Genomic DNA, 25,557 nt, shown 5'->3' with positions numbered 1-25,557 from the left:
GCTTGTAACCTTCCCATCACATGAATGTGATTTTCCCTGGGGGATGGATGGAGCACACCGTTTGTCATATAGTTCTTTCTATCTTTTCCCTGCAGTTTGAAGTTCTGCGTATGGTCTTCTTTATTTTCTAAGTGATATTATTTTGATTCTTTGTCCATCCACCCGCTACTCCCCACACCCCACTGCCATTTGGTTACTGGGAGAAAAGTATGGTTGAGCGAAGAGCCAGAGAACCAGTCTGAGGAACTGCTAATCCGGCAGGACAGCACTGAGCTGATTAGACTTAGTGACTTGCAAAATCTCACTTTTGAGAAGAATGATGTTGAGCACTTCCATTTTTGCAATTTGTTTTGGCCCAAAAGATGTGTCAATAAGTAGGTTCACAAAGTGGAAGATGTAACAGGTTGACATTGTACAATGTAGAAGGTGGCAGCCCTCTGCTTCACTGCCAGTAGATAGCTCACAGCGGGGCTGAGGGTGGAGAGGGGGCCAAGGCTTGCTCCTACTCAGGGCCCTCCACTGCTGCAGGATGTCCTGAGACAACACCAAGGAGTATGTTCCCACTGCGAGAGGAGGCCAGGAGGACAATGGTGACTGCTTTGTGATGCGTCAAGGCTGACTGGTCCTGAGCTTAAGGAATCCATACCTCCAGGTGAAACAGAATTGTGTAGTCACACAGTTTAATAACCATGACTTATTTTTATATTCCGGTGATTTAACATCTGGGGCCTTGCTAACTCTGGAGGGACTGCCCCTCCCAGGCTAGCCAATTCCCAGAGAGAATGAACAACTTTCCCACAAGCACACTTTAAAAATGCAATCCAGCCAATCTGGAACCCACAGCCCAACTACCTCCTTTACTGGGCGCTCACCCTCTGGGGCACTGTTCTTCTGCCCTGATCGCTCCAGAGGCAGGTACCAGACAACTAGGGACAATCCCTATGCCCTCGAGCCTACTGAAATCAGTCAAACTGGCCAGTCCTAAGGCTGCTTACCCCATCCCATCAGAAACCACCATAAAGACTCTGGCCCACTGTCCGCACTCCCTCTACCCCTGAACTCCCTGGTGCTTTCCTGTGTGGCCCTCTGTGCTGTGGCCTGGCCCTTCCTCTGGACACTGTGAGGAACTAGCTGTCTTTCCTATGGCAATTGTCTCTTGATCTGTTGGCTTTCTTGCACCTTGAATTTTCTATAAATACACTATATTTTAAAACCCACAGCTAGATGGAATTGGCTTGACATAGTTTAAGAAAGTTTGTTTCCATTCCTAATTCCAAATTGGGAGACAAAGAGGATAACATCTTGATGATCTGGTGTGCATAAGCAGAAGCTTTGAGGGACAAGTGGTACTCACTTTCCAGGGGAACCCGCACTTTGTGGGGGCACCCCGAAAGGCTGCGGTGGTGGGGGTAGAGCCCCGTCACGTGTCCTGTGCCATCACATCCAGGGATCGGGCACTTGGTCTCCCTCTTTTCAGGCCTTGGTGAATCTATGGAGAAATTAAATTGAGAAATGCATTTGGTTATTCTTGCTTTTCTTCCCATTCAATAGAATGGCCTTGCGGGGTGACATTCTCACTTTATTCAGTTTTACTGTTATAAACATTCTTCTCACATTGCCTTGAACAAGACCCTCAACTAAGACCTGTGGAAACAGAAAACATGTTTTCAATTTTCTTGGTTTCCTAAGTAAAGGCTGACACAGGGCAAGGGAGTGTTAAAATACAGAGATGGTTTTAAGTTGTCATGTCACATATTGTAGTTAGAGCCTCATTATGAAAAATCAACCCTGTGCTAGGGGATGAACAGGCTCCTGAAAAGAAAAAATAGTGAGAAAGAATTTATTTAAACCAAAACCATTTCTTATTGAAAGTCTAGAAAAAGCCAGACTCAAAATGACAAAAACAAAGAAACCACCATATCTGAGAAAGACCTGTCTGGCCTTGGCCCTGCAGGTCCTTGGGCTTGGGAGTGAAGAGCAGAGCCTGCTCCCTGCAGAGCAGCTGGCGGAGTTAGGACAGGGCAAGGACACTGGCTTGTGTCCTGTCTGTCCAGTGCTAGTGATTCACGGTCTCGAGATTCCAACACCCCCAAGGGTTGCCACTTGGGTTCAGCATGCAGTGAGCACGGGGAAGAAGCTGCTGATCTCACTCTAAATGCAGAATCTGAAAACTGAGGCAGCAGGAAGACTTGGAAGAGAAATGTTCTTGCAGGAGACTTACAGAAAATAGAAGTGCAAAGAGTGCAGGCCACTGAGCAGCGGTCCAGAGAGCACCCCCAGGAACACCAGTGTGGGTGGGGCCCACAGGAGCAGCCAGTCATGGCAAGGGACACCTGCTCATGCATTTTCTGGGTGCCTGGGGAGGGTGAGGCTCCAGACAAGCTTGGGGTTTGATTTTCTGGCCCACACTTTGCCACAACTTAAAAAGTTATATAAATATATGCAATAAATGAGGACCAAACATGAATACTGGTGAGCTTAGAACTAACACAGATGAGGCCTTATTCAGAAATGTTCACATTCATGACTGAGATGGCAGATAAAAGTGAAACAAAGATGCACTCTTTGAGCCCAAATTGCCCCCTAACTTGTGCTGGGAATAACACCAACCATGGGGAGAGCCTGTCCCACGGCACTTGGGGCACGGAGAAGAAAGAGCACGAGAAGATGCACAGGAGCCCTCAGAGAGGGGCAATGCAGGAGGACAGGAGGCTATTGGGGTCTGCAACATGAGGCCTCAGGAATAATGAGCACACTAGATGCTGAGAGTGGAAACAGGCAGTGTGGTCCTGCCTGAGAAGATGCTGACGATGGAACATAGGGCCTGCGTGCGAGGGTGCGGAGCCTCGTGTGCTCCTGTGCAACGGGGCACGAAGTCTGGCCACTGTCACGGGATGCGACAGACATTTCCGGGGTGCTGTATTGTGAGAGCAGACGTGTCTCTGCCATACCATGGCACCCCAGTTGCTGGATGATAAACAGTCCTGGGCAGATGGGGCACAGCAGGTTGTATGTAATGCAATTATATGGGGGCATGGATTCAGCAGAAGCGGAAGAGCCAAGGATCCTTCGAGTCGTTCTGCGCTCCTGAGGGTCAGGGAGGTCAGGAGACAAGGCAGGAAGTCTTAAATGAGCAACGAACGGCCAGATGATGGGGCTGCGGCCAGCAGCAGGCATTTACATTAGGAAAGATAGGACCTAAATGTGCCCGTGTCGATACTATTCTCTCTGCATTTCGTAATAGACAAATTAAGAGTTTTGCGATGCTCCATGATTTGTGGATATATGTTTTATTTAATCCAAAAATAGTGCCAAATTTCAAGTTGATGTAAAATCTGTAGACCACTAGGTCCAAATTCTTAAAGTCTGATTAGGGGAACTGAGGGGGGCTGACACCATAGGAGAGTAAGTTAGAAAAAAAGGAGAAGAGCAATAATGTGTATTTCGATGCCCTTACTCTCTTGGACCTTGCCCAGGTAAGGTCACGTTTCTAAACCACATTGAAAGGATTGGCGTCGCACACTTCCCCTCCTCGCCACACTGTTTGTCTGCAGGAAGCCGGAGAGGGTGCTAGAGATAAGGCAGCCTGGCTCCTGCCCAAGTGCAGCCCACTGACAGTCCACCGTGCCCCTTTGTCTGTAAGTCCCTCCTCTGCTGGGTGAAACAAAGATGCAGGGAAATGCTCTGGAGAGCAGAACCTGTTTGCATGATAAGAAGCCAGAGCTTGAGCCTGGGGCGACTCTCAGCCTTGGCTCTTCCTCTATTTTCTTTGTACAATGTTGCATAATGAGGGTGACCTTATACTCTGGTGACGTTACACCTTGGTTTTCCTGGTACTGTCCTCATTCACACCTGATGTACTCATGTAATGGTTCATAGTGTTCCCCTTTTCATAGGCAGGACAGTCAATGACAGGGCGACTGTACTTACATTGCAACCTAAATCTCACTAAATGCTTAGTGGCAAGAGTCTAACCAAACTAATTTTAGAATTGCTGACTCATCTGAAAGCTGGGGTAAAATGAGATTTTAAAACTTTTGAGTTTTCTCCTTAATAGTGAAGTTGCATGGTCAAGGTGTTGTCTGGGAGGTTAGGTTGGTATTTTGGAGAACATGGCTGTCAATTGGGATAAGCATTGACTTAACAGCATGGAGTGCATGTCAGAGAGAAAAAACATCCTTCTTGTGCCATTGGATCCCACATCGGGAACAAGGAATAGGAAAGGGAATACTCAGTTTGCAGGCCTCCTCTAGACTAAGCCTGTGGCTCCTCTTCAATGTGGGCTTCACCTTCTTCACCTGTTTTGCTGACTAGCCTGCCTGGTCTTGATCTTGCAGAGGCTGCCCCCATGCCTCAGGCACTAGGATATACCACTGACTCATCCAGCCCTAGTAGGAATTCGGTAAGCCTCCAATTGGCCCAAATGTTTACAAACACAGATTATATGCCCTGAATTTTTGAAAACAAACAAAAAAAAAGAAGTTTTAAAAGCTCTATAAAATTATTCTAAGGATCATCAAATACTTTAAGATATGGCTCAAATAATTAAGTTTCTGTAAATACTAGATTTCATTGCCTGTAAGGTATCATCAATTGTTTAACAAAACAAAAGAAATCATCATTTTGTGTGCTACTTAGAAAGAAAAAAATGATTGGTAATTAAACTATTGCATACTCTTCTGAGTTCAGAGATGATAAAATGGAAAAATGATCACGCCTGTAATCCCAGCACTTTGTAAGGCCGAGGCGGATGGATCATGTTCGAGACCAGCCTGGCCAACACAGGGAAACCCTGTCTCTACTGAAAATACAAAAATTAGCTGGTTGTGGTGGTGAGCACCTGTAATCCCAGCTACTCGGGAGGCTGAGGCAGGAGAATGGAACCTGGGAGGCAGAGCTTGCAGTGAGCCGACACGGTGCCACTGCACTCCAGCCTGGGCAACAGAGCGAAACTCAAAAATCAATCAATCAATCAATCAATCAATCAATCAATAAAAATGGAGAAGTGATATCTCTTAAGATCAATAAAATATAGTATATCAGAAATTGTGGATTTGGGGAATTTTGAGTAAATTTCATTTTTTTTTCTGATTTTGTAGTTTACTTAAACAGTTAAATACAATAAGTTGCACATTAGTGGGAGTGCACAGAGCTAGATACAGTGTCCTGCCCTGAACCACAGGCTAGTCATTAATATTCTGTTCCCACTCCAACCCTTGCAGGATGTTTGCATGGCATTATCTTGCTCCTCACTACATGACACCATTTTATCCTTTTTTGTTTTCTCAGCTCTGAGATGCAAGACATTATTTGTCAAGATTGCAGGTGAGTGCTAAAATGGATTTAAAATGACAAAATATATAATTTGTTTCTGGATAACTCTCAGCAATCAGAACTTCTCGACCAGACTAACATGTTATTCTTGTAAGCTCCTTGGGTCCACTGCCCTGATTTTTTCTAAGGTACTCCTCTCCCTAATTTTGTGGCTCTGGGGTTTCAGAGATACCAAGAATCACCTGGAAACTTAGAGAAAAAAATGCAAATGCTGGAGCACTGATGATGATGGGATCTGAAAATACTCATCTTAAATAAGCATTCTAGGCACTAAGGACTGCTCTTGGGAAGCTCCATAAAACTGCTAGAACTAGCATGAGGCTCTTCTGGTGCAAGACTCCGGGGAGAAAGAGCAGGGGGAATGCTCCAGGGAAGCAGGAACACACTTTTCTCAAGGTCTGAAGAACAATTCTAAAGCCTCCTCAAAGCACACCTACTCTCTCATTCAAGTTTGTCCCAGAGATGTATGAGCCCCGAGTTAGAGAGCCAGTGAAAGCGTAGGCTCATAAACGCATTAACATCTAGGTTTATCCCAAAAAGGACCAGAGCATCCTGCCTGGCTAGCAAGTTAGATAATCCAAGAATGAGGGTGGGAAAGAAAAATTAAGTTTCTGGAAGATTTAAGATCCAGTAAATACTGATGCACTTCCAATAATGTCAAATAAGGTTATTTCTAAAGGTATGATGCATTTTTAAAAAACAGTTAAATTAAAAGAAATAGATTCAATGAACCTTTTTTCATGTGTGAAAATACTCCAAAATTAACACAGCTTGATTGGAGGATAATCTAGAGAGTGGGGGAAAAGAAAGAAATTGTTTATTTTATAATTATAAATTGATTTTTAAGTTGCATTAAACTGTTAAAAAGCTACCTGAAAAAAATAATCAAATCTGACTTTTTTTTCAAACCCTAATGCACTTTTATTCCTAAAATAAATGCAAAAATGTGTCTTACGTTTATTGTTAAAGATTTGTCTTCCACCCATGTCGATAACTTTGGTTTGCCTCCTTTCCCCTGCTAGGTGCTCCAGCAGGAACCTATCCAGCTCTTTGTAGGTGTTATGGAAAACACAACCTCGCTCAGCCTGCAGAGCAATTGCCTGCTCCAGCAAACTTAAGTTCCCCTTGGCCTTTTCCAGGTCACTACCCTCTTCCGTCATTACTGCCAGGCTCTCGCTATCTTCCTCCTCAACGTCAGGGAATGAGGGCTGGGCATTGCCATCCAGGGGTTCTGCGAGAGCATTCTGCGGGTCTTTCCTTTCTGTTTCAGAATCACACCTGTTCTCACAAGGGATAAATTTGTCACCTTCAGTTTTTATTTCCGGAACTTCCAATAGGTCTTTTTTATGATCTGTTAAAGCATACTTTGGGACTCTAGGTGGTTTGGTTTCTTCTGAGAAGTTGGAGCCACTGTCCCAGCCATTTTCTACACTTTCAGAGTTACTTTCATTGTCATCAGAGGAGCAGAAGGGTGGCTGAGAATCATCAATCTTGTCTCTTCCATCATCAGAATGAATCAGAAAGCACTCGTCTGCTTCATCGCTCTCTGCTTTTAAAGACTGGATGCCACTGTCATTTAAATTTTCACTTATAGTCTGAACAGATACATTTTTTTCAAATTTCCCCAAGTGCATTAAAGACTTGACCATGAGCTCTTGATAACAAGAGTATCTGTCTTCCTTCCTACTGGAGTTTTCTTGTGCAGTTGAAAGAAGACTTTCATCCATAGGTTTTATCATGATTTCCTCTATGGAAAAAGAAAACCAATATTTGAAGAGCAAGAACAAAAAATATTTTAGGAAAACTGCAACAAGTTTTATGTATATAAACATATGCATTCACATACATATGTACATACACATACATATATGTACACATATACATACATAATATGTGTAATATATCATCTCTATTAATTTTACAAACATTGGTGAGAAAAACATATATCCTCTTAAGAGAAAACTTAGACCTTAATAGTCTAAGAACTGTGTTAAAAGAAATGAGCTATTATAATTTCCAACATGTTAAGAGGTAAGTACTTCTGGGGTATTGATCAAGACAAGAAGTAGATACTTAACAATAATAGTATTTGCTGAATGTGAAATTATTGTTACTGTACTTCTTAGGTTCCTAACTCTTAGCCAACCAGAAGAAAATCAAATATATATAATAATATACATTGTAAAGGAGATATTAATGAGTTTCTCTGTTAGCATGGCAATGTATTTTCAAAGCCATTTGGTTTCAGATTTTATGGAATGTTAGCTTTCCATACTTTCAGATTTTATGGAATGTTAGCTGAGATACAAAATACATCTTTCTGAGGCTTTCAAGACTTCCTGTTTACCTTTGTAATTGTCACCCTAAAATTCCGTATTGAAGGAAACACAAACAGGGAAATTAGCATGATCAAATCATATCTTGAATAGTAACACATTTTCTGGTCCATTACTTGCATGCACTTGTGTAACAAGGAAATGAGACAAGGTGGGGCATTAGAGGGTGCTGAATGGCAACTAGCTGTTCTCAGTACAAGGCTACTTTGGGTCCTGAACGTGAAGGCACCCCGTGAGGAGCCCCCAGTGCCTGTCCGTCCAGGGTACAGGACAGTCTATGGGGTGGCTGTTGTCCCTGGCAGCCATTGTTGTCAGTGTCACCCCCTCTTGCTCTGGGAGTGGCCAGGTTGGGGTGACAGAGTGTATAGACAACAATCAGCCTACCCAAGCCTGTCCCAGTGCAAGACACAGCAAGTGAGGATGGATTCACAGGTGACTCCAGCCCAGGCCCAGGCACGTGGGGTGTGCCCAGCTCACACCAGGCTGTGAAGTGCCTGCAACAGTGCCCAGACATCCAAAAAATAGGAGGACTGTTTCTGTGTCTCAAAAGCAGGGTGGGGGGATGGGAAGCACCCAGTAATATGCCCCATTCAAGACTGTTAAAGACACCAAGAGCAGTGCATTCTGTGCTAATAAACATCTTTGGAGGGAAGAAGAGCACAGCCATCCTGTGTGAGCACTGAGGGAGAGAGTGTCTGTGTGGAAGACAATGTGTCTTTTTGGTCTCATTTAATTTTTTATAAACATTGTCTCTGACAAGGACACTCAAAAATACATCTCCATCATCTTCCTTTCTGGTAATTATCTCCCTAAATCAACAGTGGACTGCCAGGATCAAGTAAATATTGCCATAGTAACTAAAAGCATTTTTGGATGAAGGGAAGAATTCAGTCACAACACTAGCCCCTGTAAATAATGCTGATTATAGGGTGCAGTCTTTTGTTGGGATCTATTCAACATAAACTGAAAAATTTAACATTTTAGTTCCTAGAAAAGAGGCTGGATAAACAGGCACATAATATTTGATAGGATAGCCTATCCTCTCCTGAATTCATATCAGAGGAACTCCAGGTTTAAATAATATATTAAACATAGTCTAAAATGCAAATGAAGTTTTTCTCAATATCACAGTTGGCTATTAAGAGAAAGTGTAAAGGGTTATGATAATTTTAAAGTATTATGAACTACAGAAAACAAATAAAAAGCATTTTCAGTGAATATGCTCAATTCATTGAACTATTCTCTCACTCCACTTAACTACCCACATGTGTACGATAATGATTTATAGACATTATACCTAATTATGCATATTTGGGCTGTGTTAGAGTGCTAACAAAAGCTCTAGAAAGCAACAATTACCTCTGTTGCTTAGCTACATAGTTTAAAATATTCCTATTAAGTGCAGATCACCAGAGAGGCGGGAGTGACAAAAATGCACATGTGCACGACAATGCATTTCACTGTGCTGCTGCCAACTGCTCGCATTTTGGGTCATTTCCAGTTTACATAATTGTTTGGTTCAACTGTTTGTTATATGCTAAAAGAAAATATTTATTAATTATTCCTCAGAAAAAGAGGAGCCCCACCGACAGAGGTGCCTGCACAGCACACGCGGGTTTCTAGGGATGTTCTGCAAATCTGCAAACCAACTTTCCACATTCCACCCCCCTCCCAGGCTTTCACTGGAGTCATAAGAAAAAAAGTTGGGTTTGCTTTGGAAGCTGAGAGATCTGTGATGGGGTGCTTGTTTCTCCCAGCTTTGCAATGGGTTGCCTTCATTTTCTCAGGCTGTGTGTGTTTATTTTCTCTGGGGGCCTGGTGGTTTATTTTGTGCCTCTGCCACTGAACTGACCTAAAAAGCCCTGTTGTTAGCATCAGGTGGACCTAGGCTTGAGTTCTGATCCTGGCGGCCTCTCTTGCAAGCTCGGTGGGGCTGCGTCACCTGCCTGAGCTTGGCACCACCGTAGGCACATTGAGGACAATAGTTATCACCCTGTGTACCCTGTGGAGGCCACACGGGAATACCCAATAGGTATCCAGTCAAGGGTGGCTCTCTTGCCCCTGCCCCAGCTACTATTTTAGAAGGTAGTCATGGCAGGGATTCTATGCAACCTTTATCATAAATAAGATGGGCTTATTTTTTTACCTAGGATAATTACTAACATTGACCCCCAAGGACGGGCAGGATCCCACTATTGAGAAGGCTCAACTCAGTTCATCCCCACTCCCAGCACACTAAGCCATGTTCACCAACTGCCTTTGGAAACTATGAGTGAGTGCACGATGTGCGATGTGGAGGAAGAAACCTCTAGGGGTATAAGGCAGTGTGGCTGGCCTGGCACTACCTGCTATGTGACCTTGGACAGGCCCTTGGTTGCCTGAGACTGGGTCCTCATCTTCAAAACAAGGAAGATCCAATGATGTGATGACTGGATGTATACTTCAAGGATCCCTCCTAGGACAACAAACTGTTTGTTCCTGGCATGGTGTTCAGCTGTTTATTTCATTTAATTGTCACAATAAGCACAAGAAAGGCATTTTCTACTCCAGTTCACAGAAGGGAAACTACAATTCTACAGAGGGCCAGGCTTGCTCGAGACCACATGGCCAGCCAGTGCAAGACTGAGACACAGGACCAGGGTTGCGTGGCTCCCACTCCATGCTCTGCCCTCTGAAACATACTACTCCAGGTCCCACAGCCATGGAAGGCTGTATGTCCTGGCTGGTGTTTTGGAAACAAAGCGACCCTTAGGAGAAACAGCTAAGAACACTAGTAGCTCATTATTTTCTCAAGTTTGGATATTTTCGAGAGTGAACTTATATGAAGATACTAGAATGCAATTGTCAGCTAACTTTTTTTTTTTTTTTTTGAGATGGAGTCTCCCTCTGTCGCCCAGGCTGGAGTGCAGTGGCTCAATCTCTGCTCACTGCAACCTCCGCCTCCCACGTACAAGTGATTCTCTTGCCTCAGCATCCTGAGTAGCTGGGATTACAGGCAAACACCACCACATCTGGCTAATTTTTTTTGTATTTTTAGTAGAGACGGGGTTTCAGCATGTAGGTCAGGCTGGTCTCGAACTCCTGACCTCGTGATCTGCCCGCCTCGGCCTCCCAAAGTGCTGGGTTACAGGCGTGAGCCACCGCGCCCGGCCAATTGTCAGGTAACTTTCAATGAGAAGAACGATGATGATCAATTATAAATAAAATAAACAACATGACCAAACAAAAACTAAAAGTGATCCAACCTCAACTTTCTTAACAACAAAACTCTAATAGGTGAAAAAATTTCTAGGGTCAGCACTAGGGAGGGCATAACCAGAGGGTTACAGCCAGCCAGTGAGCAGACTGTTCACTGGTCCAGGCCTTTCTCCATCCTGAGCACATTCACAGTGTGGGGAGGGAGCAGGGGCTGGAGCTGGGATGATTTCTAGAGTAAAAAGTAAATGTTTCTGCCTGATACATACAAGTTCACAGTTGTTTATTTACTTTAAACCAACACCTCTACTCAGAGTTTTCTGGTAATCCTACAGATACATACTAATGAATCCCGGCATAGATGTTGGCTGTTCTGCAAAGATACAACTTTAAAACATCCTCTGAAAGTCACAACATATTTTGAGTTTGTCTCCTTTAGTACACTGGATGTTATTATAATTGGATTTCAGTTCTGTTTCTGTAACTAGCTAGGTTACTTTTATAGGTAAATTGGTTTTCCAGGCCTCTTGAATATGTACATTTTGCTGGAAATAAAAGCCTTGGAAAAATGAATTCATCTTTCAAAGTTCCAAAAGCAGAGTGGTTTATCCCTTATTTGCTATTACTTGAAAGATAATGTGTTAAAAGTGTCCTCCCAGCCCCTAGAACTTCTATGACTGTGACATATTTCCCCATGAGCTTGTGGTTACGCTGCTGGGGACCCCACACCTGGGCTTGGTTAATCTTCCTTCCGGAGACTTTCATTCTCCCTGCCTGTGTCAGGAAAGCCTGTGCTTATCACTCTTCCTCCCTTCTGGTACTACTTTGCAAGCTCGTCTCCTCAGGAAGGAAGAGGTAACTGCATGGTTTGTCCACATTCTCTTCTATCCCCATAACGTATCTTCTATCCGCTTAACGTATCTTCTATCCCCAACCTGTATCTTTTTGAAAGACAGCAGGTTGAGGATATGGATGAAGTCTGTGCCATAAAGCGGAATAAAACTTTAGCATTCAAGCTCCTGACCTCAGTCTCTTCCTGAGCACTATCCCTTCTCTTATCATCTGAGCTTCCCAGCTGCAGATGATATAATTGGGCACACACCTGGCCAGGTAAATACCCTGGGGTAACCAGAGTACATGAGAGGCTAGATGAAAAGCCCTATGCTGACTTGGGCACTAACTCAGTGCTCTTTCCTCCTAGGGGGTGGGGGGTAACTTGTTCAGAGGGCTGAAGGCAACTTAGAATCTTTGTTCTTTTGACCAGGCATGGGCCTGCCATTACTGGAAACTGTGACTTCATGATTTGACATTGTAGGAACTTTAACCATTCTGCATTCTGAAGGTAGTCAGTGTGTGAGGACAACTGAATTACAGAGCATAGTTAGCTGGGAAATAATTATTTTGCTTGTCCTTCCAATTGTTTCCTAATTATCTTCCTTCTAACACCTATAAGATCCATTACCTTCAGCGTCAAATCTCTTTGGTCCCCAGTGATTTCATCTGTAAAACTGTGCCCATAATCACACACACTCGTGGCATTATGTGGATTAATCGATATCATTTACGTGTCTGGAATATATTAAGAACTCAAAAACAATGGTCACCACTGCTGTAATTTTAGCAGATTCATTATTATTATTAGTGGTTCTAATATGAAATATAAACATAGTTAACCTATTTTTGTGAACCTGCAAATAGATGTCCATCAGTGCTTGTAACTGTGTGTTTAACTGGAGGACATCTGGACAATATATTCACTCGGTTCATATTAAACATGTACAGTGGTCAACAAACTACAATAGAAGGTGACAAGTCAGTGAGCCAGATATATAGTCTGTCTTCACAACACTTAAAAGAATGTGCTGATGCAAACGCACACAAATTTTCTTAAACACTTGGCAAATTAATGTTAGCTAGATGGATTATACTGCAAGTCTAACCACAAATGATTCAAAGACTTTCCCTAATACTAGATTCAACTTGCAAATTTTCATGAATCAACAAATAAAACTGAGCCAGGCATGGTGGCTCACACCTGTAATCCCAGCACTTTGGGAGGCTGAGGCAGGCAATCACTTCAGGTCAGGAGTTTGAGACCAGCTTAGCCAACATAGTGAAACCCTGTCTCTACCAAAAATACAAAAATTAGCAGAGTGTGGCTGTAATCCCAGCTACTCAGGAGGCTGAGGCAGGAGAATTGCTTGAACCTGGGAGGTGGAGGTTGCAGTGAGCTGAGATCCCACCATTGCACTCCAGCCTGGGTGACAAAGTGAGACTCCATCAAAAAATAAAAATAAAAAAAATAAATAAAACAACAACAACAACAACAAAACCAAAATAAAACAAAAAAAAACACCAAAACAACAACAACAACAAAACAAATAAAATTGATCAGTTCAAGGAAACAAAAAAAAGTCAAGGGTGATTATAATTTACAGATGAGCTATGAGGCTTTAAATCACATGCTAAATACAGAAAAGCCAAAGAATTTACTTAAATACCTTCAAATCAGAATACAACTTTGTTTTAAGCACAGAATTGCAAACTCTACTTTCAAGCCAATATTACTGGATCTAGGATGATTCTGAACTGAGATTTGTGCTCACTCATAAGTATGCCCTTAAATCTTTTCTATTAATTCTTATTGCTAACTATGATTCTACATGCCATAAAAATTTATTACATAAGAATCTCATTGCCTTTTGTTTGCATAATTAGTACTTATTTTTAAATAACAAGTTATTTAGTATATTTTGATTCCTTTAAAATTCACATTCAGAAAAAAATTATGTTTAGTAGAATATACACCTAGTTTCATTTTCTACTAAGTCAGTTTTTAGATCTTAATTGTTTTCTATAATTTTTGAGAGTTTTTGCATGTCCCTCAGCTTCGCCTTATGCACAAAGTGATCAGTGATATTCGAACTCCTAGAGGCATGTGACTACCAAGAACTAATGTGAATAACATTCAATGGGGAAAAAAGAAATCCTAAAGTTTTGAAACGTAACTACATTTCACTTAGCACACAAAAGGTGTTTGATGAGTAAGTGAAGAAGCGAATCAATTAACTAAAATGTGCACCTAAAGAGAAACTTAAATAACTTATTTTTGAAATAATGGGCACAGTGATATCTTTGCTATAATACATCATTTTCCTTCAGTCTCCTTCTGAAGAAGACTCTAGTCTGCCAACTTGAGGTTGCTTCTATACTTGATTGCTATAAGCATTTATTCAAAAATATTAAAAATATTAAGGCCACAGACCACTTGCGTTGGTTCATGTTGTTATTACCAATTATATTTTGGAGTAGAAACCATACATGTTGATAAAAAAAATTAAAAAAATTTTTTAACTATAATATATACATATATGTCATCATCACTAATGAAATTATATATAACTTGATCATTGCAAAGGTGTCTTAAAGTTTAAATATGCCCTTGAATTTAAAGGATTCTTTGAGGAATCCTTCCAATTAGGAAGAAAAAGTACTCTTCAACTCTGAGACTTAGTATCTTGTATTTTCTTCAAAAAGAGGCATAGTTCAATCGTCTGCTTTTGAAAATGGATAGGGCAAGACTCTCTGTTGCTTATTTATGGACCCTCCACAGTTACTGATTAAAAACTGGGTCCTCAATAAATGAATGTCAAGTAAAATAAATGTTTGATTTTGCTTCCAAATCTTAATGTACTTTTACAACCATACAAACCATACAAACCACACACTCTACATGAATTAGCACAGAGTCCTTGGAGCCAGGGAGCAGGTAAAGTTTGGGCTCTCCTCCTTGCTACCTGCGGTAGAGTGATCATGTGTTTCCAAGGGGCCATCGTCCTCTGTCCTGTCACTGCGGTCTTCTTGGCAGTCTGCGTTTGGGCTGTAGTGTCGGGGCTTCATTAGCAGGGATTTCCTTTTGTTGACTGGAATCCCCAAAGCCTGATCTTCAGCTCTTCTCTTCTTTGCCATGGAGCAATCATAGGCAACACTGTAGTGATTGAGGAAAATTAAGAATATGGTAAATTAGCATTTACTGCTGTTTGGCATTTAACTTTCATGAAGTCTAACCTAAAGCCTTTGGAAACTTGGGACTAGAGGTTTAGGGCTGGTTACTGGCACTAACAAAAACATCCCATCTGTGGACTCCACTGAACTGTGTGGATTCTATTTTACTGCCTATCAGAAGAGTTTTTTTTTTTTTTAAATCATCCTTAATCCTGAGTAAGCATATGTTAATCTGTGCTTTGCTTGGCACTACACTAAATACCCAGGGAGGGATGAAACAAGATTTGCACTGGTTTGCTAATCCTAAGAAACAGCTAATGTGAAAAATATACCACCAGACACAAAAAAATGTGCCCAGTATGGATAAATCACAAGATTTTTCAAATAATTGTTTGCTACTGAAACTGCTTATCTCTGCCACAGTTATGGCTCAAACTTGAAATGTCACATATCTTGGACTTTCACTTAAAAGAAAGGAGCACAGAGCAAGGGGGCTAGCTATGAACATCCTGTCTCCCCATCTCCAGTCATCAAACACAAAAAAAGTGGAAAGATGCTACATGGCATTCTGCCTTCTGATTCTCACTCACTTGGCACACAGAACAAAGAAAAGGAGGAGAAATAAGATTGGATTTCACAAAAATGGACAACAGTTTATCCTCACTCCTGTTCTCATATGGTTTTATTTGGAAATGTTCCTGAGGGTGGCCCTTTCAAAATAGATTTCCTACATATAGCTCACTCAGAATGAACGCAGATCACTCTATGTGTGAAGTTAAGACAAACATTCTCTTGGCAAGATCCATGAAAATCAGAGGGTTTGGCCAACTGCGAGTCTATAAGAGATATTTATTAAATGTACTTTGAAGAAAAATGTGGAGCTTTAGATGAAAAGATCCAGAAAAGAGAATCCTAGACTCAGAGTAAAAAGATATGACTTACTCCATCTCTAAAAGATGACTAAATCCTCAGGAATATTACTAAATAAAGAAAGGCCTTAAACCATTATTTTACAAACATCAACGCAAAAGATGGTGCCTATTCATGAAAATGATTCGGTTATAGTCACAAAAGAACTCTTGGCTTTAGAAGAGTAGATTCAAAAACTTCCAATGGGGGTAAAAGTGTCATTTCTTCTAAGAAAGAAGAAAAAAGATCCTGGAAGAGGAGATAATTAGACAGCTGGAAATGTATTTAAGAAGATTAAAAAGTATAGAATTAAAAGTCACCCTGATAGGTAATAGGTAAAAGAAGAGTGAAGTTTCTAAATCAAGCAATGTGCTTTCACAAAACTTCTCTGATGAACCTAAATGTAAAGCAACCATGTACAGAATATGGAGCAAAATGGAATATAACCAGATGACCGTGGGAGCAAACACCACCATGATAAGAAGATGGGGCAGGAACTGAGGACCAACATGGACTGCTCTGCTCATTTGTCAAGGAAAATACAAGTCTACACCATAGATTATGATGTAATGAGAGCCAGCACAAAGAAGTGGAAACACCTTTACGCTTGCCTTCTTTGTCAAAGGAGACTGGCTTTGAGGGGCTGAACAGGGAGGCAGAAGAAACAGATCAAAGGGGCACAGAGTTCCTAGAGAAACTCTAGGAACCTCTTGAACCTCCTGAAGAGAGTATAATAACTGTGCCAGTGTAGGATGAAGAGGATAGTTAAAGTATCCTGAGTCAAATGAATTTCCACCAAAAAAAATCCTTGCAAAACATAAAACTAAGATCATTAAGCCATTATCATGAGCCAAGATTTGTAGCAAATGGGAGAGGCTCCTACGTCATTCAGATATTAAAGCAGGGAAAGGAAGTGGATTCTAAAAATCATAGTAATTTAAGCATAACATTGGTATTGGGAAAACAGCTAACAAAGGATATTAAAATGAAGATGTTTCAGGATCCCGATTTCAATTCTTTTACATAAATACCCAGAAGTGGGGCTGCTGGATCATATGGTAGTTGTATTTTTGAGGAACATTTGCCCAGTTTTCTACGTTTATTGCATTTCTATGTTCATTGCAACTATCCCCAATAGCCAAGATGTGGAAACCACCTAAATGTCCATGAATAATTGACAAATTGATATGTGGTGCACACATACAATGAAATACTCTCCATTCTTTGAAGAGAAGGAAATATTGTAATATGCAACTACCTAGATGAAGCTTGAGGACGTTATTCTCAGTGAAATAAGCCAGACAAATGAAAGACAAATGCTGTGTGACTACACTATAAGTATCTACAATAGTCAAAATTGTAAAATCAGAGTGGGATGGTGGTTGCCGGGGGATGAGGGAGGGGGAAATGAGAGTTACTAATCAAACAGGCATAAAGTTTCAGTCAAGCAAGATGAATTAGCTCTAGAGATCTGCTGTTCAACACTGTACCTAGAGTCAACAATAGTGTACTTCACACTTGAAAATGAGATCTCATGCTGCATGTTCCATAACAGAACTGAGGAAGGAGGAGAAGGAGAAAGAGGAGATTTATTTGTTGGCATCAGGAAGCATTGATCAACGAGACCTCGGGTGGCAGGGATGGTTAATAAAAAATTGGTCATTAAAAAAAGTCATTTCTGACTTTGACGACTGTGGTGATGAATGGGCCTGAACTCATACTAACTTTAAGATCCTAACAAACTGTATCTTGTTAATATCATCATCCAATTTACTTATAAAAACGAATCACATTAACTGCTAATAGTGGGGCCAATATTTGAATCCAAGTCTATAGGGCTCCAAAGCTCAAGCCCTCTCCTCCATTTTACTACATCAGGACATAGATGTGGGTGATTTCTGTATGCATTTGACAATTGGTTAGAGTAGAACCTGGATGAAACAGCAACCTCTCTAACTAGAAGAAAGATGCCTGCCACAGGACCTTGCCCACTGATTTGAGTGAGGATATACACAACAGTCATTCAGCCTGAAGAAGATACTGAGTTGCAGCAATGAGAAACACCTTGCAAAGTAATAAACTAAGACACTCCCAAAATGTCCATAGCCTGGGGCAGGAGAATGAACCTAATGAGATGGCAGTTGATGACTATAAAAATAAAGTTCAACATTTGGGTCCAAATAATAACTGTGTGAGTGTAGGATGAAGAGGATATGTAAGGTTTTTATCAGAACTAAAAGTTTAGCTTATAATAAGCTATTGTATTTGATAATAAGAGTATGTGAAATTACTTAAGTAATACTAGCTGTGTAATCTGCAACAGATAGTTAAATTTTTGGAATATCAAATTCTTCATCTACCAAATGGAAATAATAATTTCTATATCACAGGTTTTGTGGATAAAAGAGATAACATCTGTGCTAGTAGTGACAAAAATAGGTAAAGATGGAACTGTCTTGGCTCCCAGCTCAGGGCTCTCTGGACTCCATCAACACTGGCTAATGCAGCATCGCAAGCTTTCTCCCTGGCACGCTACAGAGATTTACGCAATGCATGTATGTCCATAAATGCATTCTACTTTTTAACATATTATTTATATTTACATAAATTGCATTAGATTTACACATAACATTTGCTTTAAATCTCACATTCTGTGCATTTCTCCACTGGAAAATACCCACGGCCCAGGCAGCATTTGGAGCTGAAATGAAAGGCTTTATAATAAATATTACTCTTTGTGTGTGCATGGAAAATGGTCCCTTTTCCTAGTTTTCCCTGAGGGCACACTATTTTGGCTTTATTGTGACACTTCACTGTGACACTGCAATGAGGGAAAGCCATGCTTTACATGTCACTGAGAGAAATGCCACAAAATGCTAACATATCTTCTCAAGGTTGCCAGAAATCATTTCCACTGGGTTGTGTTTTCCCATCTGCGGAGCTCTGAAATGTTAAGGAAATAAATGAGCTCTATTATCTATATTTTTCTAGTAGATGAAAAAGAAGAGAAAAAATACACTCAGCCCTGCATTTATTGTTCTATTCAATCAAACTGTTGCTTTAAACATCCAGCGTCCCCCAGGAAACTTTATCAATGCAGCAAATATCTTTCAACTCCATACTTTTCAGGTTTTGACTGTATTAAAATCTATTTAAAAGATCTGTATTTTTTACCTGAAACTTTTTGATTATATATTTGAGAAATATACCTTTTACTTAGAAACTTGAATTCTCATTTGAAATGGTATTCCCTTTGACACAACAGTTGAATGAAAATTTTTTTGAAAAATCATTGAAGCAAACCATAATTAGATAACACTAGTGATCAATTCTGCACTGGAAGTATGTTTAGAAGTCAAATGTGTTGACCTTTCAGGTTTCAGAAAAGATACATTAGGAAACTGTGAATCCTCCACATCTAGAGTTTTCAACTTATCTACTATAGTAATAAATTCTCAATGAAGTTTTCAGAAGTTATGTAACATATTTTTAAAATGTAGGTTCAGCAATAGATACATCCTGGGCACACATCCCCAAAAGAATAAAATGCAAAAATAAACAGAGATTGTGAACCTCTGAGTCCAAGGAAAACACTTACATGCTTCAACATTTTCATGGAAAATTCATAGCAGGTATTCCTACTGATTTCTTCTAATGAGACAGAATACCACAGATTCATTGAAAGGGGCCAAGAAGTATGAATCTGAATTAAGACTAAGAAGATTGACAGAAAAGAAACAAAGTAACAAAGGTATGATGATTGAAAAAGAAAAAATTAAACTATTATTATTTGCAGAGGTATGATTATGTTTGAGGAAAATCCAAAGGAATCTACAGATACAATTTAAAAACAAGTAAATTTAGTGAGTTCACTATTAAAAAATTCATTTTACTTCTATAAACCAGCCACAAACAATTAGAAAATAAAAATTAAAAAACATTTACAATAGCATAGAAATATGAAATACCTAGGAATAAATCTAACAGATGTACAAACATATACACAATAAAGAACATAGTGAGAAAGCTAGTGAAGGCCTAAATAAATAGAGAGATGCAAAGTGTTCATGGATGAAAAGACTCAGTATAGCAATTTCAACTCTCCCCTTCTTTATCTATTAGATTCAATGCAATTCCTACCAATACCTCCAGAGGATATTTCTTAGAAGTTTACAAGTTAATTCTACAATTTCTGTGGAAATGAAAAGAACCAAGAAGAGCAAAGACAATGTTGGAAAAGAACAACAAAGTTGGAAGCCTTACAATGTTGAATGTCAAAACTTATCATAAAACTGTAGTAGCTGAGATGAGGTATTGGTGCAACTATTAAAAAAAAACAGACCAATGGAACAGCATAGATGTTCCATTTATTGGGTCCAGAAATAGACCCACACATATACGGTCAATTGATGACAAAGGCATCATTGGGCAAAGGGTTGTTTCTTCAGTGAACAGTGCTTGATTAATTGGATATCTATCTGAAAAAGAGATCCCTCTACTTGTACCTCACAGTGTATACAATAAACTCCAGAAGGATGGCGAATTTGCACTGTAAAATAATGAAACTTCTAGAAGAAAATGTGGGATATTATCTTCAAAATGTGAGATAATATCTTCACGACCTTGGGGTAGGCAAAATTTTCTCAAGCAGTTTACAAACAACACTAATTTAAAGGAAAACACTGACAAATCAGAGCACATTAAAATGAAAAACTTTCATTTACCAGAAGTTGCCAACCAGTAAAGGGAGCCTCCTACTAACATTCCATTTCCCCATCCATTTACACAAGCACTGTGAGGTTGTGAAGAGCCATGTGCCCCACTTCTTGATATGCACACTCCTCTATGTGTATGCCATGCTGTATGGTTTTCCAAAGACCGTTAAGAGAGAAGAAGCAAGCCAAAGAGTGGGAGAAGGTATTTGCAGTACCTACATCAAAAAATAACTTCTATACAGAATATATAAAGAATTCTTCCAAATAAACAAGAAAAGACAGACTGCCAATTTTAAACCTAGGCAAAGTACATGGGCAGTCACTTCACAAAAGAACTTTTGGCTGATACACAAGTGCAAACGTGCTCAGATTCTTTCGTCTCCAGGGAAATGCAAACACCTACACTTAGGTACTGCTCATGCCAACTGGGATGGCTAAAATGAAAAGACCGACAAACCCCAAATGTCGGTGAGGATCTCAGGCAACTGGAACGCTCATACACTGCTAGCACAGGTAAATCGGTATGGCTGCTTTGGAAACTGCTCAGCAGTATCTACTAAAGGTGAACAGATGTCTACCCATGGCCCAGAAATTCCATTCCTAAGTGCACACCTGAAAGAGCCATGTCCATATATGCACAAAAGGTATGTTCAATAATATTCACAGCAGTAGTCTCTCCCATACTGGAAACATCGCATAGTCCTTTGACTGCAGAATGAATAAAAGATGGTAGAATATTCATGCCCCTGAATATGCTAGCCATGAGGAAAAGGCAATTGTTGCTACAAATAACACGGATGAATCCGATACACATATGGTTGAGTCAAAGAATCTAGGCAATGAAAGTGCATACATAATGTCCAAAACCAGCACAATTAATCGATGAAGGCGGAGTCAGGGATGATGACTTTTGTGAGGGTCACGGCTGTGGGAGGTATGAAGGAAATGGCTGGGATGCTGATAAAGTCCTGTTCCTTGTTCTGGCAGTGGTTTCATGGGTATGTTCATCTAGTGGAAACTCACAAGGCTATACATACATAAGTTGTGAATTTTTTGGATATGTGTTATACTTCAATAAGTTTACTTAAAAAAAAAAGAGTCTTAGCAGGTCCATTTACAGCCTGGTATAATGTTCAGCCAATGTGAGCTGCAAATTTCTTTGATTACCAAAAGTATTTATAGACTAAATTCAAAGGTCCTGACTTTAATTGTAGGTTCTAAACCCAATGGAGCCAATGATAACAGGTAAGATTTAGTGAGTACTTGCAACGTGCCAGGGAGTGCTCTAAATTATTTACATGTATCAGCCCACTGGATTCTTGTAATAATATCCTGAGGTTGGTACTATTATATCTCTAAAGCTCAGAGAGGTTGATTTGTCAAATATAAAACAGCCCTTAATGAAAGAGTCCAGATTTGAACTCAGGCAGTCTGGACCTAAATCATACCTACAATTATTTAATACTGTCCTTAAAACTATCCATATCATACTATTCAACGATTTAATGAGCAGACTTGCTCCAGTGAGTGAACACAGCCAATGATGGAAGAATATAAAAAGCTTTCCAAATTAACAGTCTTACTTTGTAGAGGCCAATTGTTGAACTTTATTTGGTTTAGAATTACAGTCCTCAACTTTTTCTTAAAGGATAATCGATCACTTTTTTGAGATACTGATGGGGAAAATTTCCCTTGACCTAGGAAAGGAAAGGCATTTTTCATTTACTAAATCTAAGAAGAGCTGTGATTAAAGAGAGGTGATCCTTTTTGCTTTTTGGTTGAGAGTTTGTCTTGCAGATGTTCTCAATGGTATTCGTGTGTATATTTGGCCTAATTACCCAATACATAAATTACTTAAAGAACCATTTCTGAGTTAATTTGCATTTCTATACCACATTTCTAAAACAATTACAATCTATACTTAAAATAATGATTATTAATTAATGCAATTGATCTTTAATTCCTTTTGCATACTTCTAGTTAAAACAAAACTCAACAATTATTCAGCAAAATCAATGTATATGGACAGTACTATATTTCCAGCTTATATTACTTTGGAAATATTCACTTATTCAATAAATACGTAATAAGTGCTAAATAAACATTTATTTATCAATGTCGTAAGTTTTAAGGATATAGCATGGAATAAAATTGAAAAAGTGTCTCTCTTCCTAGAGTTTTATTATGGAGAAAAGAGATAGAAAATCCTTAAACTGAGTAAAATACATAATATGTTTGAAGATGTTTGCTTTGGAAAAAATACAGCAGAGAAGCGAAATGGGAAATATATGCTAGCAAAGGATCAGAGTTTGAGATCATGTGGTCAGGAAAAGCCCCATTAAGAAGACTGAATTTTAGTAAAGATCTCAAGGAGGTTAGATAAGGGAGAAAATGCAGAAACAGTGGGGCACCGGATTGCAGGCAGCAGAAACAGCAGGTGCAAGGGCCCTGAGATAGCACTGTGCAAGGCACATCTGAAGGCGAACACAAAGGCTCAGGCACAGTGAAGGAGGAGGAATAATAGGACATGAGGTCAGAGAAATAATGGATTCAGATTATGCTGGGAACTACAGACCATTTTAGGAACTTTGACTCAGTGAGATTTGAATACGTTGTAGTGTTTTGATAGAGTGACGGGCTGATTTGTATTTTAGGAGGACTATTCTGGCTTCCATGTTAAGAACAGTTGTAGATAGAAGGTTAGAAACAAGGAGCATGGTCAGGGGTTATGGCAATAAACCAGATGAGAGATGTGAGTGATTTGGATTGTGGCTATACTAGCAGTGGTGGTGAGAACTGGTGAGATTCTGAATACATTTGCAAGAGAAAGCAAATGGAATTATGAGAGATTAGATGATGGATGTAAAAGAGAGTAAAGGGTCAAGAATGCCTACAAGGTTTTTCTCTTAAGAACTGGAATCATGTAGTTACCATTTCTGAGATGGGTAGGACTTGCAGAAGCAGGATTCGCAAGGGTGGGAGATTGGGAGTTCAAACTGGAGCACGTTAAACTTGCAATGCCTACTGCATATGGTGACAGAATCTGGACCTTTTGATTGACACACTAAAAAATATAAAATCCTAAGAGTGCCCTGGATCCTCTGAGCCATAAAATTAGTCCCCTTCTCCCTGCATCACACTGGAGATGATGAATACATGCTTCCATCTCCCCTCCTTGCCCCCAAACAATAACCAACGTCATCACACCACAGCATCTGGCTTTCTAAGAGTAGAAAGGGTGCACAGGCCAAAAGGAGCTGCAGGATCTAGCTCATATGTATGGCAGGAGCTAGAGGTGTACAGACAGGCTGGATCCTGAAGGTGCTGGATCAAAGGTATGGAATTTCAACTCGGATAAGGGAAAGTTGATGGCAAGCCAACTCCCATGTTGGATTGGCATTTGAAAGCCTAGAAAAACAATGGCCCACACTAATCAGTGATTCCAGAACTGCCATTGCAAAGGATAAAGAAGGGATCAAAAGATTCAGAGAAGTGGACATTGTAGGATAGATACCTTCCATAGGCCAGGAAACCCAGCCCAGTGAAAATCGATGATTGTTGGCTTTTTGTCTCTGGGCCTGAAGCAGTTCTTAAACTTAGAACCCAGTGATTGAAAGAGAAGAGCCACGTCCTTTCAAGGAAGTTCCCAATGGTGAAGGTCTCCCTAGTCTCTTTTCTTAAGGACCTATGGTCGTTTACTTGGAGAACAATTACCCCGGGGAAAAAAGACTGCACAAGCATTCAAGGACTATTGCACTTATTGTCCGAGGTGATACCTAGGGACTGAAGCTTCATCATGGCCCTTTGATAGAGTGGGAGAATATGGGGGCAGATCACAAATGAAAACCTGTCCCAGGGGGTGTCCTGGCTTCACAAATCTTTCTCATGGGTGTACTACTGGTCTCTGCATGTATAATTGGCGCAGATACATATTGGCTTCTTGGCTAGTGCGGTAGGAGCTAATAAAGTGAGACCCACAAATGAAATCCTCTAAAAGTTCTCCCATTCTGTTACCAGATAGTAGATTTAAACGTTATATTCTAGATGGAATGGCAAACATTAGTACAGGTTGGGTATCTCAAATCCAAAGATCCAAAATGCTCCAAAATTTGAATTTTGGGGGCATTGACATGATGTCACACGTGGAAAATTCCACACCTGACCTCATGTGACAGGTGCATTCAAAACTTTGTTTCATGCACAAAATTTTAAAAAATATTGTATGGAATTAACTTCAGCCCATGTGTAAAACATGTATATAAAACAGAAATGAATTTCATGTGTAGACTTGGGTCCCGTTCCCAAGATACCTCATTATGTATATGCAAATACTCCAAATTCTGAAAAATCCAAAATCCAATACACTTCTATGTCCCAAGCATTTCAGATAAGGGAGATTCAAGCTGTACCACCCTTAAACTTACAGGATGCATGGCTGATGGTCCTTATTATTTTTTTTCCATTTAATTAACCAGTGTGGACCCTACAAGACTGATCCTGGGGGCCGAGAGTGGACTGCCATCACGTCAAACAAGTACTGATCCCAACTGCAGCTGCTATGCCAAAATATGAGATCTTTGCTTTAGTGGATTAACATAGACTCAAATACATGTTTTGCAGTCCCTGACATGGTAAATGTGTTCTTTTCCATCTCTATCAGGAAGCAGAACCAAGAGTAGTTAGCATTCTAATGATGAGATCATGCAGAGCTGTGATCTTGCTGAGGGCTGTGCTAACTGCTATCCTTTGTCAGGATATAGTTTGAAGGGACCCGGAGAATCTGGATAACCCACAGACCATCCCATTGTAAATGTTGTTGATGATACCATGCTAAGGAGAACAGAGAAGCAGGAGGTGGCAAGTATTTTGGAGGCTTTGACAAGACATCTGTGTTTGAGAGATGGAAGATAAGTCGAACGAAGATTCGGGGCACACCATATCGGTGAAGTGCTTAGGGGCTCAGTGGTCTGGGGCATTCTGGCATATGCCCACTTATAACAAAGGACAAATTATTGCATCTCACACTTCCCACCACTGGGAAGGAAGCATAATATCATATTGGC

The 25,557-nt window shown here is 40.3% G+C and overlaps 1 protein-coding gene across 2 annotated transcripts in view; it reads right to left on the bottom strand.

Annotated features, from left to right (window-relative positions):
* The window catches only part of LOC101134144 (ST18 C2H2C-type zinc finger transcription factor), a 136,047-nt gene that overhangs the window by 54,781 nt on the left and 55,709 nt on the right, over positions 1-25,557 (bottom strand). For both annotated transcript variants that reach the window (XM_031013944.3, XM_055348782.2), the window contains 3 exons: positions 14,663-14,853; positions 6,290-7,081; positions 1,355-1,489 (listed from right to left, as the gene is read on the bottom strand). In XM_031013944.3, coding sequence (XP_030869804.3) covers positions 1,355-1,489; positions 6,290-7,081; positions 14,663-14,853 — 1,118 coding nt within the window. The remainder of the gene's footprint in view (positions 1-1,354; positions 1,490-6,289; positions 7,082-14,662; positions 14,854-25,557) is intronic.

This window comes from Gorilla gorilla, chromosome 7 (assembly GCF_029281585.2).
Source record: "Gorilla gorilla gorilla isolate KB3781 chromosome 7, NHGRI_mGorGor1-v2.1_pri, whole genome shotgun sequence".
Lineage (NCBI taxonomy): Eukaryota > Metazoa > Chordata > Mammalia > Primates > Hominidae > Gorilla > Gorilla gorilla.
This window is presented reverse-complemented; position numbering and strand designations above follow the sequence as displayed.